Genomic DNA, 17,240 nt, shown 5'->3' with positions numbered 1-17,240 from the left:
AGCGTTCAATCAAGTACGTCTTTCAATAGCCCACATGTTCAATAGAGAACTAATGCCAGATGCTTGGCCGAATGTCGAAATGGCTTGCTCATCTTTATCACGTTGGGGCTAAGCATCCAGCTAAAACGGGAGTCGGATCCATGTACTACATAGCTTCAAACAATGACAAAAGAACGTCCTTTAACTTGGGTTCTCATGACAGCACTTGGCCCAAAATTGAATCATGTCGCTGTTGTCGTCATATTGAACTTTCTCATTAGGCCGCTCCCGGGATAATTGCCAGTTGGTGAGGGAGTGGCGCATTCAACAAAGAGTTTGGGCCTCCGATACACAGTTTTGAACGTCAATGTAGCTTAATAACCACCATCAGCTAACCCTCCACGGGCGCCCAGTTCTCCCGGATGACCTCTGCAATTACGCCATGATCTTCATGCTGCTTCAACCCGCTGACGACGACGACGGCAACCACGCCTTCAACACCGCGCACTTTGATGGGCACACCACCGCCGTGAATAGCATACTCACCCGACTTGTCTGGCCCCAGGCCAAACTTGGCAGCAAAGGCCACCTCGTCGCCCTCAAACTTGCGGCCCATCAGCCAGCTGCTGACTCCGAAGCGCAGCACGGTCGCACGCTTGCGAGCCACCCACACGGAATTGTCGGGCGTGATGCCGGGCCCCGTAGCGCTCTGGTACACTACGCTGCCGTTGGCGAGGCTGATGGAGATGAGAGCAGGACGGGAAGGGGTAAACGGGAGCAGTCGCGCATGCAGCAGGTGGCCCAGCTCCCAGGCATCCTCGGCGGTGAATGACGTGAGTATGAAGCCGTCGCCGCCGACTTCGGCTTTCAGGAGATGGTCAACCTATTTTTTGTTTCATGCTTCCATTAGCGCCATGTTCCAACCAAGGGAGCGTGTGCCTGCCGGTGTATGCGCCCAATGCCGGGGCCGCATCCGGACCCCCGAGCCGGAGGCAGGCGGGATGGTTTGTCTCACGTCGGTCGGCGGACTCTCAACGGCGACCGGGCGACCGGAGCTCCGGGTCGCAGCAAGCGTCTTCTCCAGGCCGAGGCCGGCTTCGAATGTGCGTTGCCAAATCTTCTGTGGCATGTTGCGGTGTATCCGAGACTTTTCTCGCGTTTCAGCTCAACTGGTGGTCGTTACGGATCGAGAGATTAAAATTGCGCGCACTCGAGCGGATACAACTATGACTCTTCTGCTGGGCGACTTTTGAGTTTTTTTTTAGCATCGACCCGGACTAATGGTCCATGGACTCCACAAGGGTGAGGCTCAACCTCCGTGGAGTATCCATTGATAACTTGTCAGCACTCCATGCGTACAGGTTGATCATTTGATACATTCGTATCTCGGGTGTGTTTGCTAAGAGACTCGCATGAGTGTTGAGCGAGTTACTGTGTGATGCAGCAGTTGCACAATTGAACATATAGCTCAAACTTTAAACCTCAAACACCGAGTTACGGAAAAGGAAAAGGGAACAAAAAAAAACACGCAACACCCAAACCATGTCCCAGTATGTGTAGCCTATCTACGCACAACTGTTCAAAGTCAATATGCGCAACCGCCTCATCACCATCGAAAATCCGGGCAATTTCCTCTAGTGTCGGGCCCTTGGTCTCCACATAGAAGACGTAAACAAAGATGAGTTCACAAGAATCCCGGAGGGTGTAGGAGAAGAGGGAGAGGAAGAAACATTCAAGAGAGCACTTATATGGTGTTGAGGATAAAACAAGTGTTCAGACCAGGTTACCACCCGTGTAGATAGACATGGGGACCCAAGCCCGAACCCTGCCTTTGTACCACCCAGGCGGATCGAAAACATGGGGACACCAGCTCAACCTTTTCCTTGGAAACATTTGCTTGTCCACGGGTGGTTACCTGCCAACCCCCCTATTGGAGGATTGGGCAAGATTACAACCGGAGATATGTAGCTGGCTTCATGCAAGCCACAGCCTCCATGCCCTACTTGTCAGGAAAGAGGATTGCCGTACAGTCACACCTGATCAATATATGGGGTTATGGAGACATGAGACATGAGGCAAAATTGACTATTTTGCCGTGGTGGAAAATAAGCGTATTGTCAAAAGGGGCTGGTGGTTTTAACTAGAAGCTGGCGTGCTCCTGGACATGAACGGCCTTATGCTGGCCTAATCTAAACAAAAAAAAAAAAAAAAAAAAAAAGAAAAGAAAAGAAAAAGCTTAGTTAAGTTACTAGTAGAGGCAACCAAAGCAAACTGTTGTCGCAAAAACCTGGCTCTGTTGGCAGTATTGTCACGCGGCTGGTTGCCGGTGATTTGTTAATGTGAGACATTGTGATGAACCTTGTGTCGGCAGCTGCCTTCTAGTCGTCGAGAACGTACTCGGTAGTTGCTGTAATAAACAAAAAGACAGCTTGGTGCTGCAGCGCATGCTTCCCGATAAACCGGGCAACATGTCCCAAGCTCTGCAAGTAATAATCCCCCGACTAACACTCTCATCACCGTGTGTAACCGGAAACACCACCGCCGCCCGGCCAACTACCACGCTGGCGTCCACCAAGCGGACAGACAGGCTTACATGCCCATCAACTTCGTGAAAGTTGTATCAAATCGAATCTAATGGTACGGAGGGCACAGTCCTTCTTGTTGAGCCTTTCCGGAGCAGTGACTCGACATTCGCTTGGCCAACGCCGCCTTGGAGCAGAGCGGCCAACGCCGCACCATTGTTTGTCAGCAAATACAGGCTCACATGGCTGTTCTCGAGCGCAGAACAAGATTTGTCGACTTGTTTTGGGTTCCCGCCGCCTGGGCGCTCACGAGAGTTGTCGTGTGGCCCTCTTCTTATCTGGCATCTCTTCGGCAGCCATGTTGGAATGGAGAAAGAGAACGATTCTGCTGGCATGAAGGAGTCGGGCCATATCCCATAACAAATAGGAAACGCGAGGCGGTACACATGTAAAGTAGCATTCCTGCCCCGAAGACCCGAGGCACTTGAGAACATCAAGTCATCAACCACTCTGGCCGGAGAGGATTTGCAAATCTCCAACCAAAAGAGGGCGCCGGATCAGGGCCGGTTCCCCCAAGTCTTACTTCCAGAGTAAGCAAGCCCCCTTCCACGCCCCCCTCCACACTCCTCCACGGACAGCCTCTCTATTTCCATCATTGTTTCTTCACAACCTGCCGCCTGCCTCCTGCCTACCCCATTCGGACGTGTCATCCGCCGCTCCTCGTCTCTGATTGGCGCCCATGCCAACCGAGGGCCGCCGAACCTCCCGTGTGGCCGGGACTTGCCACTCCAGAACCAAACCAGCCGCCCCGGGTCTCACGTTTTGCCTAAATATCTTTTTCGGAAGCCGGCGCATGACGCCACCGCGTCTTGCCTTGACCCCTTGCAGGGGACATATTTAGCGGGTTGGAGTCGGAGCTATTCACGCCATAAGTCTTATCCATACCTGCTGCGACGATGCGTCTTTTTTGGCTCATGCTCGAGCCGCAGGATTATTGACTATAAGCGGGCCATGTGTGTTTTTTCTTGGTGGAGATGATGAGAAGTGTGTTTGTTGTCCAAACTACGTTTACATATTTGTTCGTGGTGAAGTTTCTTTTTTCTTTGGCGGGAAGGGGGAGAAAGAAAGCAATAGAATCCATTTTTGCGTTCCAATTCGCCGATTGGTTCCATGCTTGCTTGCCTCTATCTATCTGTACATTGAGTCCTCTGTGCTGCCAACAGCAATCTCTTCTTTGCCCCGTCAATTCCTTCTTGCGAATACAAACAGCCGATAATTATCCATCCCTCTACCGATTCCCTCAGTCAAATGTACACTTTGTTTCTACATTGCAAAAACATCCAACGACGGTTCCCAATAGAACACAGCCAATCTCTCTCACCAGCCCATGCGACGCGACATCACCCCACCAGGTCATCTCAGACTTTGGTTCAAGGCTCAATATTTCGCACGCTACACCTCATCTTCTTCAGTGCGACTATCCAACTCCATGGGCTCGACCCTCTGCGTTGATGTCTCTGTCTCTGTCATGCTAACGCCAGCCATGCTAGACATTGGCATGTTTGCGGCAGCTGCTGCACCATTTTCGAGAAGCTGAATACTGGCCAATGCCCTCACAAACTTATCCTTCTCAGACTTCAACGTCTCCCGCCTGCCAGCGGTTGTCTCGTCCTCCTCCATCAGTCTCTCATAGACACTTGCGGCGTCAGGACCCCGAATACCCAGCTTATCCTCCAAATAGTGCGGCAGTTGACGTCGAATAGCTGGAATCATACGGCAAATGATGCGCTGGGACACGGCATCGGCGAAGCGCAAGGCCGCGAGGCGATAATACCCCCTAACGTATGCAATGACCTCCAACTCTCGCGCAAATGGATCCCGACCAAGCCTGAGCATCTCCTGATCTCGCTTCTTCGCTTCCTGTACTCGTTTGTCTTCAGTGAGCTTGTCGCTTGAAATGTAGTTCCCAGGGTCTGGACCAACGGCCTTGAGACGCATAAAGTGGCGAAAACGGGTAAGCTCCATGTACTCGTCATCCCTGTATTGCTCGAACGTCTTGTCGTTGAAGGTGAGTAGGCGTTCTTTTTCGTCATGGTAGAGGAGGGCAAGATCATGCTCTGTTTCTTTGCGGTGCTCCTCGAGGAACCTCCGCAGGTGCCTTTTGGCCTCCAGATAAATAAACCTCTTTTTAAGCCCTTCCAACGCTTTGTTGAGGGTAGATTCTAATTCCGACTGAAGTTCTCGCATTGTCTGCTTGATAAAGGCATCCATGGGTCCATTCCACGGTCGGACTGCTTCAACTACCAGGTCTTCATACACTTGATCAGATGTGCGATCAGGCATGCCAGCCTTGGTCTTTGCTTCAATCTCCTCGCGAACTTGACGGAGAGTACGGAAACCACGGCCAACATTGGTAAACCCCGCAAATGGTTCCGGAAGGACTGCTTTTTTAGGGACAGTCGCGCGAGGAGCCATGATACTAGTCCCACGTAGAGCAAGTCCATGCTGTTCCTCGGGTTTTACGTGGCTGTTGGAGGGGGTCCCGTGCAAGGGAGTCTCCAGACGAGGCCGCTTAGAAGGGGTAATGTTTGTTGGCGCCGTGCGCCTTTTGGCAGTTGGAGTAGTTGTTGCAACGGATGCTGCATCTGATTCATCGTCTGATATCTCGAGGACGGGAAAATCAGACTTGTCTTTGAGAGTGAACTTGGGCTTTGTCTCCAGCAGACAGTTGCGGAAATTGCGCGGCAGAACGCTGAAGTGGCTCATAAACCCTTCTAACTTGAGCCGTGCCGAGTCAGCAAAGGCCATTAGCCCCGTCTTTATCTCCAGCTCCACGTTGTCCGGAAGTTCTGGAAGGTTTGCGAGCTGCTTTGTGATCTTGTCCAAGTGGTGCTTGACTTTCTGCTTAATATTGGGCAGGCTGTAACGGGTTAGCCGTTGTTGCAAACAGTGTTCTCTCGACATCAACTACTCCTCTGGAGGCTTACCTTTTGGCAAATTCTTCGCCCAAACGTTCAGAGAGGAACGACTTGAGTTTCTCAACGCCACATCGTTCGGAAAATCCATGGAACTCCGATGGCCAGTTCCCAAGAGAGTGAGACTCGAATACCAATTCTTCCCACTTCTTCAGCTCATCAAGATCTTTGCCTTGTGGACGTGAAGTAATAAAGTATCCCAGGCCTGTCTGGTGGGTACAGCCCTTCATGATAGCCAACCACTGGTCGTGGTTTCCTGCTTCTGGTAGTAGGTCAGCCTTCGTTAGAACGCCGATAGTTCGCGAGGTTGCGCCCAGCTTTCGAGTTAGGCCAAAAGTAGACGAGTTCTCGGCGTCACTATTCATGGGCATGGAGCAAATAATAATGGCAGAAGGGTGCTGGATGTAAGCTTTGGACAGGTTGCGCACGACATTTACCAAGTAATCATCCTTTGCATCCGCAGGATTCTGGAAAATACCTGGCATGTCGTAAAAGGACAGATCTGGTAGATCGGGCCCTTTGATCTCTAAAGCCACAACGTTGGGCGAGAACTTGGCGATAGTCTCTGCGGCAGCGTCCTCAATGCGCCTGTTGACTGCGATGGCTCCAGAGCCTGGAATAAACAGACCATGGTGCTTATCGTCGTTCAGAATGGCAATCTGGGCCCATCTCAAAACCTCTTCGATTTGACTCTTATCCTGCATGGTCTTGAACTCATGCACCGCCGAAACAGGTTGCTTGCGCCATGGAAAGAATGGATCTTCGTCCGTCACATCCGACTCAACAATAGGTCGATCAGTGGGTGGCTGAAATGAGTACTCTTTTCGAAGCCAGACACGACAAGACCAGTCGCTATTGCGCGAAACTCGAATGTGAAGTGGGCATCGCGTACAGGTGCCCTCACTCCTGGGCAGATCCAAATTCGCAAGACCGGACATGAGACTTGATTTTCCGGCTGACTGGTCACCAACAAGGACTAGCTCTGGCAACTGGACATCATGAGACACCCCCAGCTGCTGCAGTTCGCCCAAGGTGTCGTTGCAAGCCTTTAGCTTCTTTCCGATATCTTGGAAAGAGGTATGAAAGAAACTGTCGTCATGATTGCTGATTGGGCTTTCCACAGACATGCCATTCGTGGCATTAGGACGAGTCCTGATCTCTCGCAACATTGGTCCTGTGTCAAGGCTGCGCTCACTAGGCGCAGCTGTCCTCATGTCAGTACGGATACGGATATCAGCATAGGAGAGGTGAGGTTTTCCAAGACTTACGTGCATCAGACCTGCCTTGGCGAGCTATGTGGTCGATGGGACCGTAGTTCGTAACATAAGATCTCACATCAACATTGTTGATGTCGTCCAGGGCGAAAGGCTCCGTTAAGGAAGTATCTGGGTCCTGCTTGATACGCCGGCTCCCCCCTCCTCCACGGTGACGACGCGGAGTTGCAGTTGTCATGCCGGGTTAATTGATGGCGACTGAATCTGTGAAAGATGTGAAGATCATCCCCAAATCCCTTCAATGGGATCAGAATAAGCGTCGCACTGATCTTGTACAAGAGGCTTAAGGGGAAAAGGTCAGAGAGAAGGAGACCTTTGGAGTGGAAAATATTGTAGCTGGGTACAGAGAAATTCAAACAGGCTGGCGGGGTATATTGTAAACAGAGAAATAGGAGGGTTGAATCAGACAAACAGTGCAATTGGAGGAAGTCAAACTCGCAATGAAAGTGAGTGTAAAGTGAGGTGACAACGCGGATATGAAGACGAGTTCTGGTCTGCCGTACAGGTGGCAACAGCTAGCTTCGTTGGACCACCAGAGCTCTGGGCAGACTCCTGAACAAGATCAGAAGTGATAGTGCGAGGAGAGCGATGGCCAGCACTGCGACCCAGTACCATGATAAATACGGCAAATTTTTCAACAGAATGCTTTTTTAATTCTTTACAAGAAACCAATTGTGCACTACTACGTATACTTTTCGCAGCATTTGTGGTAGTCCGGCCGTTGTCGTCGCGGTGACACTATCAAAAATTAATGGTCGCTGGAGTTGCGATGGTGAAAAAAGCAGGGGGCTGGGGTTTGTGGGCGCATTCAATGTTGAACCACACGTCGCGTAATGTGCCCAGTCATTCATTCATTGACCTAGGTAATCGCCTGAGCTTCGACTCCATGTCTGATCAAGCTGATTCAGACCACCGAGGCATCATCTCCTGACCCTCATACAGCCTCCCTGTTTTGCCTGTGTATAACGCAGTTAAGGTTGGGTCTGCATTGTGAGAAGCAAGGTAGGCGCCTGCGTGAGGATAACTGGCGATATACTGCTCGTCGTCCATCACGAGTCTCCAATCGAACCACCCCACATCCACTCCCAACAAACGTCACCGCAATGTCTCTCCAGATCCCCTTGGCGCATCGGTCCAAGGACCAGGGCACAACCAAAGCCATCATTCTGGTGAGTTCAACAAATACGGCAGCATATTAAATTGGCTTGTCCGAGGAACCTGGAGGTGTGGCCTTGGAATGGGAACAACTGATGTTGCTCCCTGCGCGCAAGCTTGCCGATCAAGGCAACAAACAAACTGAGCATATTCATAATTGACACCACCATTGTCATTCGGCTAACATGTACGATCCAAGGTCGGCGGTCCGTCAAGAGGCACCCGCTTCCGTCCTCTGTCTCTCGACCTCCCCAAGCCCCTCTTCGAAGTCGCTGGTCACCCCATCATCTGGCACTGCCTATCCTCCATTGCCCGCGTGCCCAACAAGCATATCCAAGAAGTATACATCATCGGCTACTACGACGAATCTGTTTTTCGCGACTTCATCAAGGACTCGGCCAAGGAGTTCCCCTCCATCACTATCCGCTACCTACGCGAATATCAGGCTCTTGGCACCGCCGGCGGATTATACCACTTCCGCGATGCCATCCTCAAAGGCAAACCCGAACGAATCTTTGTTCTCAATGCCGACGTGTGCTGCTCGTTTCCCCTGGCCGAGATGCTCAAGCTATACGTGGAAAAGGATGCCGAGGCAGTCATTCTCGGTACCCGTGTGAGCGACGACGCCGCCACCAACTTTGGCTGCATCGTATCTGACACGCATACTCGCCGTGTATTGCATTACGTCGAAAAGCCCGAGTCCCAAATTAGCAATTTGATCAACTGTGGTGTATATCTCTTCTCCACTGAGGCAATCTTCCCATCCATCAAGTCGGCCATCAAGCGCCGCCTCGATCGACCTTCCCGTCTCGTATCATACCCTTCCTCGGATAATCTCGAATCGCATCATTTTCCACCAGGTGGTGACGACGACGACGACGAATCCAGCCGTAAGAACGAAGTTATTCGACTCGAGCAAGATATCCTGAGTGACATGGCAGACAGCAAGCAGTTCTTTGTCTACGAAACCCAGGATTTCTGGCGCCAGATCAAGACGGCAGGATCTGCTGTGCCCGCCAACGCACTTTACTTGCAGCAAGCATGGCAGTCGGATAGCGAGGAACTCGCCCAACCTAGTGCAAACATTTTGCCTCCTGTCTTCATACACCCCACCGCACAAGTTCACCCAACTGCCAAGCTCGGTCCCAACGTGAGCATTGGACCCCGCGTCATTGTCGGCGCTGGAGCCCGCATCAAGGAGAGTGTGGTCCTGGAGGACTCCGAGGTCAAGCACGATGCTTGCATTTTATACTCAATTATTGGCTGGGGCAGCAGAGTAGGCGCCTGGGCCCGTGTGGAAGGTACACCCACACCGGCGAGCAGCCACTCGACTAGCATTATCAAGAACGGCGTCAAGGTTCAGAGTATCACTATCCTGGGTAAGGACTGTGTTGTTGGTGATGAAGTTCGTATACAGAACTGCATTTGTCTACCCTACAAAGAATTGAAGCGGGTGAGTGTCTTTTTCCTGAGGAACCATTTTCGAGTAGACTGTTGACATGTGCATTTAGGATGTGGCAAATGAAGTCATTATGTGAATGGCGTTTGATATCAAAACCAAATGTTTTTTCTCGGCTGAGAGAGTAAACGGTGGAGTAATACTTAGGGAGCAGTTAAACCGGGTGAGATCATGTTGGGAATGTAAAGGGCAAATCAACGACAATAAAGTCATCTGGAAGGTCGATTTTCCCGTTGAAGCTTTAGTTAATTGTGACAGAGACTTTCTACCAAGGGTAGCTGAGCGTCAGGTGCGCGGCTGCTACAAAGGTAGATATCTAGCAGGGAATAGAAATCAAAGTTCAGCCTGTTCTTGACGCAATTTGGGAGAAAACGTGTTGATACGTCTAATGTTTTCCGTGACTAGAGGCACTGGTAGCCATATGAATCAACGTTTTCTTCGGTTCCCTGCCAGTTCTTGAGAGCAGGTCGGTCGCACGGTATCAAGCCTCTAAATCCGTCTACAAAAATCCTACCCAAAAAAGCCTTGCCAATCCACAAATGCTCATATAGCTATCCCCACTGCTTTAAATCAATGCTTTTCCCCCCAGACGCCGGATACCATACTTGCCGCGGAAAACAGAAACGGAATAAAATGTGCTAAACTTCTTTATGGACATGAGTGCGGCTCGCCACACGAGGCAACATAGGACTACTGGGTCGACTTGTCGTCTTGCCGACCCCCCTGCCCTCTAAGGGGTCAGTGTTCAAACGGCGAACATCTGCCGTGCGAGGCGTTTGCAGCGGCGTGACGGTTTGTTCGATGGCGGGCTTTTCGAAACTAACGATGCGCATGGCCGGGGGACGATGGAGCCTACGCTCTGGGACGCTGTAGATGTATGTTGCCAGGAGAACAAGGGAAGTGCCCACAAGAAACTGATTTGTTAGTTGCAAGGCTGAGACGGAGCGCTCAATCAGGCGGCAAAATAACTCACTGTTAATGTGACGGCAAAGTCAAAGATCCACACGCTGACGACGAAGCTGATTACGATGCTGATGCTCGTCGCAAAATTCTTTACTATATTGTCGGCATCGCGAATCACGAGACTGGCTAGTAGCCCACCGGCGGCCTGGAGCAGTATTGCTGCCCAAACCACGGCATTGTAGCCCTCAAAGAACCCATGTTCTCGGATGCCAGCACCATCTTGGTACATGCAGCCTCCCAAGAAGGCCGCAATGAGCGAGTAGAAGCTTAATTGAACGTTTCGCATCCAGACACTGGCATTGGTAGAGCTTTCTTTAAGCAGCTTCTCGAAGTAAACACCTGCCAATCCGGACACAACGGCAGAGACGAGGGCTGCGGTAACGCCCACAGAATAGTTCATAATGGGGTCCGCGGGAGGCAAATCCTTGGCGATGCCTTCGTAGGTGGCAGACCGCCTGCTCAGATGCAGCGCTGCTTCGGGAACATCAGCGCCAGCCACAGTTTGGCCAATTTCGTGTTTTGATCGAGGAAAGAAGTGGTCGGGGACGCCGTGCAGGAGGAGTGAGTTGGTCGTTTTTTCGGAGGATGGCAAAGAAACGACGCAGACACCGAGAGTGAGAATGACGAGGGATGCCCATCCTTTGAAACCCAGTTGGCGGCGGAGAAGAAAAACACTGAAGATAGCTGTTGTGAGAATCTGCTCTGTTTGTCAGCATCGAAGGCCAGGTTTTGATTGTTTGAAGTTGGGTGGTGATTTGATGGACAACGCACCTTGACTTGATACAAGACCTGGAAGTGAACTGGATCCAGATTTTCGACAGCTACGTACTGCAGCAAATTCTGGAAGGTGTACAAAGCGGCGGGCACGGCGAGCATCCAGCCATCATTGGAGAATACGCCATTGTAAATCTGCTCAAAAAGGACCGTGGCTGGCGTGCTCGGAGCCAGGGTCTTGGACGTCTCGTATAGAGCCAGTGTGAGAGATATGGCCAGCTTGATTACCTCGTTGAGAAAGACAGCTGTCGATGTGAAATACCGGTGGTCGCCTTCAGGAGGCATGACTCTCGAGTAATGCATCACCTGCAAACATGTTAGGTCATTCTAGGCTTGGCACGAGCAGCCAACGACGACGGCGGTTCTGAATCGCTTCGCTTCGATCGAACGTTAAACGTACCAGTATCAGGGCCGAGTTCTGGAAAGTCAACTAGGTAGATAGTTAGCTTAAGCACCGTCTCGAGGGTCGCCTCGTGCAGGTCGCGTGCGCCCAGGTACCACGGCATGGCGGCAGCAGAAGAACGTACAAATATCAAAGACACGTTCTTTGCGAATCCATTTCCTTTGGTGCTCCGGTAGGTGGCAGGACCAGCCGCCTTTGAGGCCGCGGTCTCGAGAATTGCCATGGTGGCAGCACGTCGCTGGTGGTGATATCACGCGGAAGGGAAAGGGTGAGCAGGGGTAACAGGAAGTCGACGGTCAAGCTGCGCGCCTTGTGCCGGAGGTAAAAGGAGCGAAGAGCGGCGCTGAGAAACAAATTTTTGCCGTGATTGAGAAAAAAGGAAAGAATAAAAAAGACAAAAAAGGAATGTCGAGACGCAAGAGAGTAGCCAGTATTGACATAAAACAAATAAAAAAAAGTATTGACCAGACGTTTGTCGGTCGGGAAGGAGAGTCGGTACAGAGTACAAGTGTCGAGTGGTAGCGAATGATTGACGAACGGTGTGGTGGGTGAACGAGCACTGAGTCCGAAAACGACAAGGGCGGCGATCACAAATGGGCCACGGCGCAAAGTACCCAGTGCTACTTAGAGGTAGGTAGTGGTGCCCTGCGATCGACTTGAATGCGAGTGATGCAAGTGGCCCAGGCTGTCCACCAGTTTGGTCTTTGCCGAGAAAAGTGGCTGAAGGTAGATTTGTTTGGGATCTGCCCTTTGACAGAACGGGGGCTCCAAGTGACGGGCGGCGCGGAGGCTCAAGACTCAAGTCAAGGAGGGGATGCCGGTGCCGATGCCGATGCTGATCGATGGCCTACAATATAATCTGAAGAAGGATTGTGCAACACTCAAATGCAAAAGAAGAAAAAGAAGAGTCCGAGGCTTGCGGGCGAGGATCGTCTCGATGTTGCCTAATGCAACTTGACTGCATGTGGCTTTGCAGCTTCAAATGTCAGCATTGGATCAATGAAATCTAAAGTTGGGTGCGAGCCTAAGGGTGCAAGTCCTTGGCAACACGGGTACTCCGTAATTGATTCAACAAGGAGCCACATTGGGCCGACTTGGAATGAATTCTGCGCCAAACGCACTGCATTGTGGTAATTACTACTATCTTGGAGTGCACATGTGAGTATCCCATGCACCATCCATGAAAGATGCCTCCCATCAGGGTGCAGGCAAAGTCGCTGATTTGCGCCTGATGAAAAGGCTCCCCACTCGACGGAGCCCTGTTCCGTCCATGTCCCTGATTTTCAAGTCTTGGCAAAATGCCTCGTTTGAGGTCCAGCGTCAATATTCGAGGTTCGCGGCTAGGGGCATCCTAAGCACCAGCACGGTTGAGCTCGACAGTCCAAGCACCCAACAACTGTGGAATTTGATTGTGCTTTTTTTAAGAAACTCTCTTTGTCGGTCAGACATCCCAAGGAGTACTCTGTACCGTAAATCACCGGCATCTTATGTACTTGTGCTCAGGGTTCTGACATGGGCAAGAGCAGCCTCCCCCGCACTTTCCTACGACTAGCGCCAGCCACGAACCTCCTGGGTAGTAGTTACTGCCTTCCTAGGGAGTAGTACATACTTGGTGCTCCGAGCAGCCAGATACTTCAATGTTGAGATGTGTCTGGTGCCATTGGAATCCACCTCCAGCTCGACAGGGGCCGGGGCAGTTGTGTCTGGGAGTTCTAGATGTCAACTCTAACTTCGGGACCGTGACATCCATCATCTGCAGAGTTTGATGCCTTGTACTGCACAGTACGCACCCTCATATCTAGCTAGGTACCTACTTGGTACCGGACCTTATTCTGCCAAGTTGCTAGCAGCATCTGCTAATATACCCCGGGCCGATGCAGATATTGAGATCATCACGCACGTCCAATGCTCCCACGCCGTTTCAGCCCCATCGGGCATCCAAACGCCGGCCTTGCCACAGATAATGACTACTGCACATCGTGGGCATCATCTGCGCCCGTCTTCCGGCCAGCGACTATGTCTTGCATACAACATCACGCGGCACGGTCGAGCACGTGGTTGGTCCTGACACCGAGCAACCTGCCTAGGCGCTTAGGTAGACTGCAATGAGAACAACGACCCTGCGGATAAGTTGATGGATTATTCTTCGACCCTGCTTCGTCTTCGGTTTGCTCTATTTGCCTTGCAAGTTTTGTCACGTCATCATGATCAGGCTCGGATCCAGAATCTCTCAATTCCCAACACCGGACACTCTGAAGACAGCCTGTCACAGCCATCCCGTTCAATGGACCGCAGTACCGCAGCTTCCATCTATGAACCCACCCAAAGCTCACGGTTCAATCCTACCTCAATTATCTCTTATTGGAGCATGATACAGGTGCTCGGATGCATGAGAACTCATTGTGTATTACCGCCTTTATTGTTACAGGCACAACGGGAGATCCTGCTGACTCTGCCCCCAGTCTGTCCCAAGTGATGCCTAATTACTACCAGTACCTACCTAGTTACGGAATACTCAAGTGTAAACGACGGTTGATCTGCTTAGTGGGGAGTGCCGGGTCTTAGAAACTTGGCGGTACAGTGCTACGCAGAGAGCGACCACGGATAATACCAAACGGCATAATATTGATCAATATTATTTATTGGTCGAGATGTACTTGCTCCATTCTGGGCAAAGCCAAGCTGTGGATTGCAGGAAGATGGTTGCTGCATAACAAGGCTAAAGTCGGATTCATGCCTAACCTTTGGGCCTCAGTGCCTCCTCTGCCGATTTCTGGTCTTAGGCTGCTGCCAGCACTGAACCCCGATATCCCCCATACTGCCCTCTTGGTAACCACATAAGTATAGATTGTGTGCGGCGCTTTTCTAAACAAGGATGCCATGGAGCCGCTGACTGTGGACCGTATGTCATGATATACATGGCTAGTCTCTCTTGAACTGATCTTCGCTGACACAATGCATCTCGCTGCTATAGATCACCATTCCTCTAGGCACAGTCACCATGATGTGGGCTGGATATGAGCTTTATACGTTGAGCTGATGTCATCTGTTGTAACGCTGGGTGAAGGATTTTCAAGTCTTTCACTACCTAGTAGGTGTTGTACTTCCATATGATCTTGACACAACCGGGAAAGAAGGCAAATTTGTCGCCACTGTCTCATTAAACAAGCCGCCCGCACTATTAATGACTATCGTTTCGCATTTTCGAGCGTCCCATCGGAGAAATGGGAGCACAATTCGAGAACATGTTGTTGATATGTTTTAGATGCGAAGGGACCAAGTACCACAGCCTTGAACATGATGAACTATTCAAGGTGGATTATAAATACGTTCAAGACAAGCCAGACACCGAACACTAGTAAACGTAGAGTGCTTGAATAGTCTTCAATTTGACAATATAGAAGCTGTATACAAGCCCATCTATCGCGAGATGGCTTTGGCTAGCGGGCCGCGACGCGGCACCAATTGCGCTGGTATGTCTGACGCATCACGATGCGTATACGGTCTATTTTTCTGGTCTCTTATTGTTCTTGGCCTGGTACAGCCTAATGCTGTGTTATCAGATGTTACGCTTACACGATACTCGTATCATGCTTGTAATTTCACTTGACTAATGAGCGATACAATCTCAACTTTAGTATGCAAGCCCATATTCGAGAAACTAAAAAAACAACTATTAGATATGTGCCTTGTATGGGGTAAAAATGCTCCTATTCATCCTCTTCGCAAGACGTCCTCTCACAGCGGACGAACCACTCCGCGCTCTTCTTATTCCGAATGATCCAGGCCCAGATCTCATATTCACTCTCACAGAAAATACTGCTGAGAAATTTATTTCATCAACAGCGCGACGCATTATACCTCCTAAAAAAATTTTGGCGACTTTAAAGACAAGACTTACATGCTGCAGCTCAAAACGGGTTTTCTACGGCGGCCAAAGTTCCATTAGTAGTTGGCGCGGACTTCAACGCAAAGCACGGCATGGTCGGGCATCTCTGTCGGAAGCCATCGAGAACGGTGACGGTGCCATCGGCGAGCTTCTGCTTGATAGGGGCGCCAATATTGGGATAAAAACTATCAAAACGCCACTTTTGCTAGCCCCCGCGATTAGCCATAAAGGTATCACGGAGCTACTACTCGAAAAAGGTGCAACATTCACTCGTAGGAGAAATATAGCCGGATGCCACTTTCACAGATTTCCGACAAAGTTCACGAGTAATCGTCGAGTGAATACACGGTACTCTGAATAGTCAACACATTCGACTTGGACAAATCGATGCCCCCATCTTCCTCGTTTACTAGTATAAGAAATTTCCAGCAGCCTCGTTCTGTGCTCTCAGTCAAATCACGCCACTGCACCGCTCGAAACAATGCTGGGGCCATGAGCACGCTCTACATGAATGCCTGATCTCTCTGGCGCCGTTCAACTTTTCTTCAGTCGGTTAATCTTTTCGGAGTCTTTAATGATGCCCTTATTGTGATTATCTTCCACTTATCCGTGGAAAGTCATACCTGAAAGTGTAGAGTGTAGAACTAGCATAAACACGTCATTCGCGAGGCTGAACGTTCTAGATATTATGAGAACTTAGAAACTCCACTCGTTTTACAAACGGCTTCGTTTGTTTGAAGTTTAATATTTTCCACAAGAGGCATAAAGTAACTCTAGGTGTCTTCAGACCTTCTTGACCCTCCGGTCGATCTGTATCACGAGCGAGTGGTGCCTTTTTAAACGATGATTTGCTGGATTCCGTGAACTGGAGGAGAAAAAGTAGAGGGGACGTTGATTGTTTCCATCTTCAATACACTCAAGGCCAAGGAAGTAAGAAAGATTTTATATTTCGTCTAGTCTAATGCTTCTACACCCACTGTATACTCCAAATGCTCCCAAGCCTTTGTCAACGTAGCTTAGTGTCACTGCAACTTCTCAGATTCACAATGAACACGGCGGTGTGATCGCGAACTGCAAGAACGTGCACTTGACAAAAAAAAACTGAATCAAATAAAGAGTAAAAATTTGAAAAACCCAAAATCTACTTCTATGTGCCCGCCTTTGGTGCCTCTGAAAGACCAACAACAAAATGTAAATCAGGCGCTATTGCCTAGAAGATTGATACCAGCAAAAACCGTTCAATACTCGTTGAACCAATCTGCATCTCCCTTGAAATACACACCAATGCAAATTTAACTGAGTGCAAAGTTGCGTTCGTCAATCACAGTGTTCCCCGATCGTAGCCCGGGTATGGTAGCCTGCCTACCAAAGTCCTCAGCTATCACATCCCACAGAGCAAATCGTTCCGTTAGTCCGTTTTGGCGGTCTTGTAAAGATTTCTGCCTCTTTTTCGTCACCTTTCGGTATGAATCGTTGCGCACTGCTCGTTTCATGCGATGCCACAATTTGAGTTTTGGCTCCGGGGTTGAGTCAGGGGGGTGTGGCCAGCTATTGTAGCCACGGTCTTTTTGACGGAGGTTCCATACACTCTTCTGCGGTAGGAACATGCTGGCGCTAATGGTTGGTACTAATATATCTCCAAGATCTTGTTCATACTGACTATCGTATCCATCAAAATGATCTAGAAGCACCTGATGACTGTGGCTCCGAAAGAAGGAAAGCGAACCTATGTCGAATTTGGCCGAAGTTCCGCTCCTGTAGAAGGTAACTAACCAATTTGTGAAGGCTTCTGCTGGCGTGGTTGCGTCGTCATCCGTTTTGTCAATGGCACTAAAGCTCTGGGACCC

The 17,240-nt window shown here is 50.3% G+C and overlaps 4 protein-coding genes across 4 annotated transcripts; 1 reads left to right on the top strand and 3 right to left on the bottom strand.

Moving 5' to 3' along the window:
- Nucleotides 1–370: 370 nt before the first annotated feature.
- On the bottom strand, nt 371–1,108 carry MAA_01901 (DUF967 domain protein; the record flags this gene model as incomplete). The annotated part of the gene is made up of 2 exons (XM_007819899.1): nt 371–862; nt 995–1,108. 2 exons carry the CDS (start codon nt 1,106–1,108, stop codon nt 371–373), a joined length of 606 nt encoding a protein of 201 aa, XP_007818090.1.
- Nucleotides 1,109–3,953: 2,845 nt separating this feature from the next.
- Nucleotides 3,954–6,928, bottom strand: MAA_01902 (Dynamin family protein; the record flags this gene model as incomplete). Its single annotated transcript, XM_007819900.1, has 3 exons — nt 3,954–5,421; nt 5,489–6,680; nt 6,745–6,928. 3 exons carry the CDS (start codon nt 6,926–6,928, stop codon nt 3,954–3,956), a joined length of 2,844 nt encoding a protein of 947 aa, XP_007818091.1.
- A 925-nt stretch (nt 6,929–7,853) lies between these two features.
- On the top strand, nt 7,854–9,443 carry MAA_01903 (mannose-1-phosphate guanyltransferase; the record flags this gene model as incomplete). Its single annotated transcript, XM_007819901.1, has 3 exons — nt 7,854–7,919; nt 8,105–9,358; nt 9,417–9,443. The coding sequence occupies 3 exons, from the start codon at nt 7,854–7,856 to the stop codon at nt 9,441–9,443; spliced, it is 1,347 nt and encodes a 448-aa protein (XP_007818092.1).
- A 559-nt stretch (nt 9,444–10,002) lies between these two features.
- MAA_01904 (Nucleotide-sugar transporter) lies at nt 10,003–11,727 on the bottom strand (the record flags this gene model as incomplete). Its single annotated transcript, XM_007819902.1, has 4 exons — nt 10,003–10,278; nt 10,338–11,024; nt 11,099–11,388; nt 11,502–11,727. 4 exons carry the CDS (start codon nt 11,725–11,727, stop codon nt 10,003–10,005), a joined length of 1,479 nt encoding a protein of 492 aa, XP_007818093.1.
- Between the last annotated feature and the right edge of the window lie 5,513 nt (nt 11,728–17,240).

This window comes from Metarhizium robertsii, assembly GCF_000187425.2.
Source record: "Metarhizium robertsii ARSEF 23 chromosome Unknown MAA_Scf_1, whole genome shotgun sequence".
NCBI lineage: Eukaryota > Fungi > Ascomycota > Sordariomycetes > Hypocreales > Clavicipitaceae > Metarhizium > Metarhizium robertsii.
This window is presented reverse-complemented; position numbering and strand designations above follow the sequence as displayed.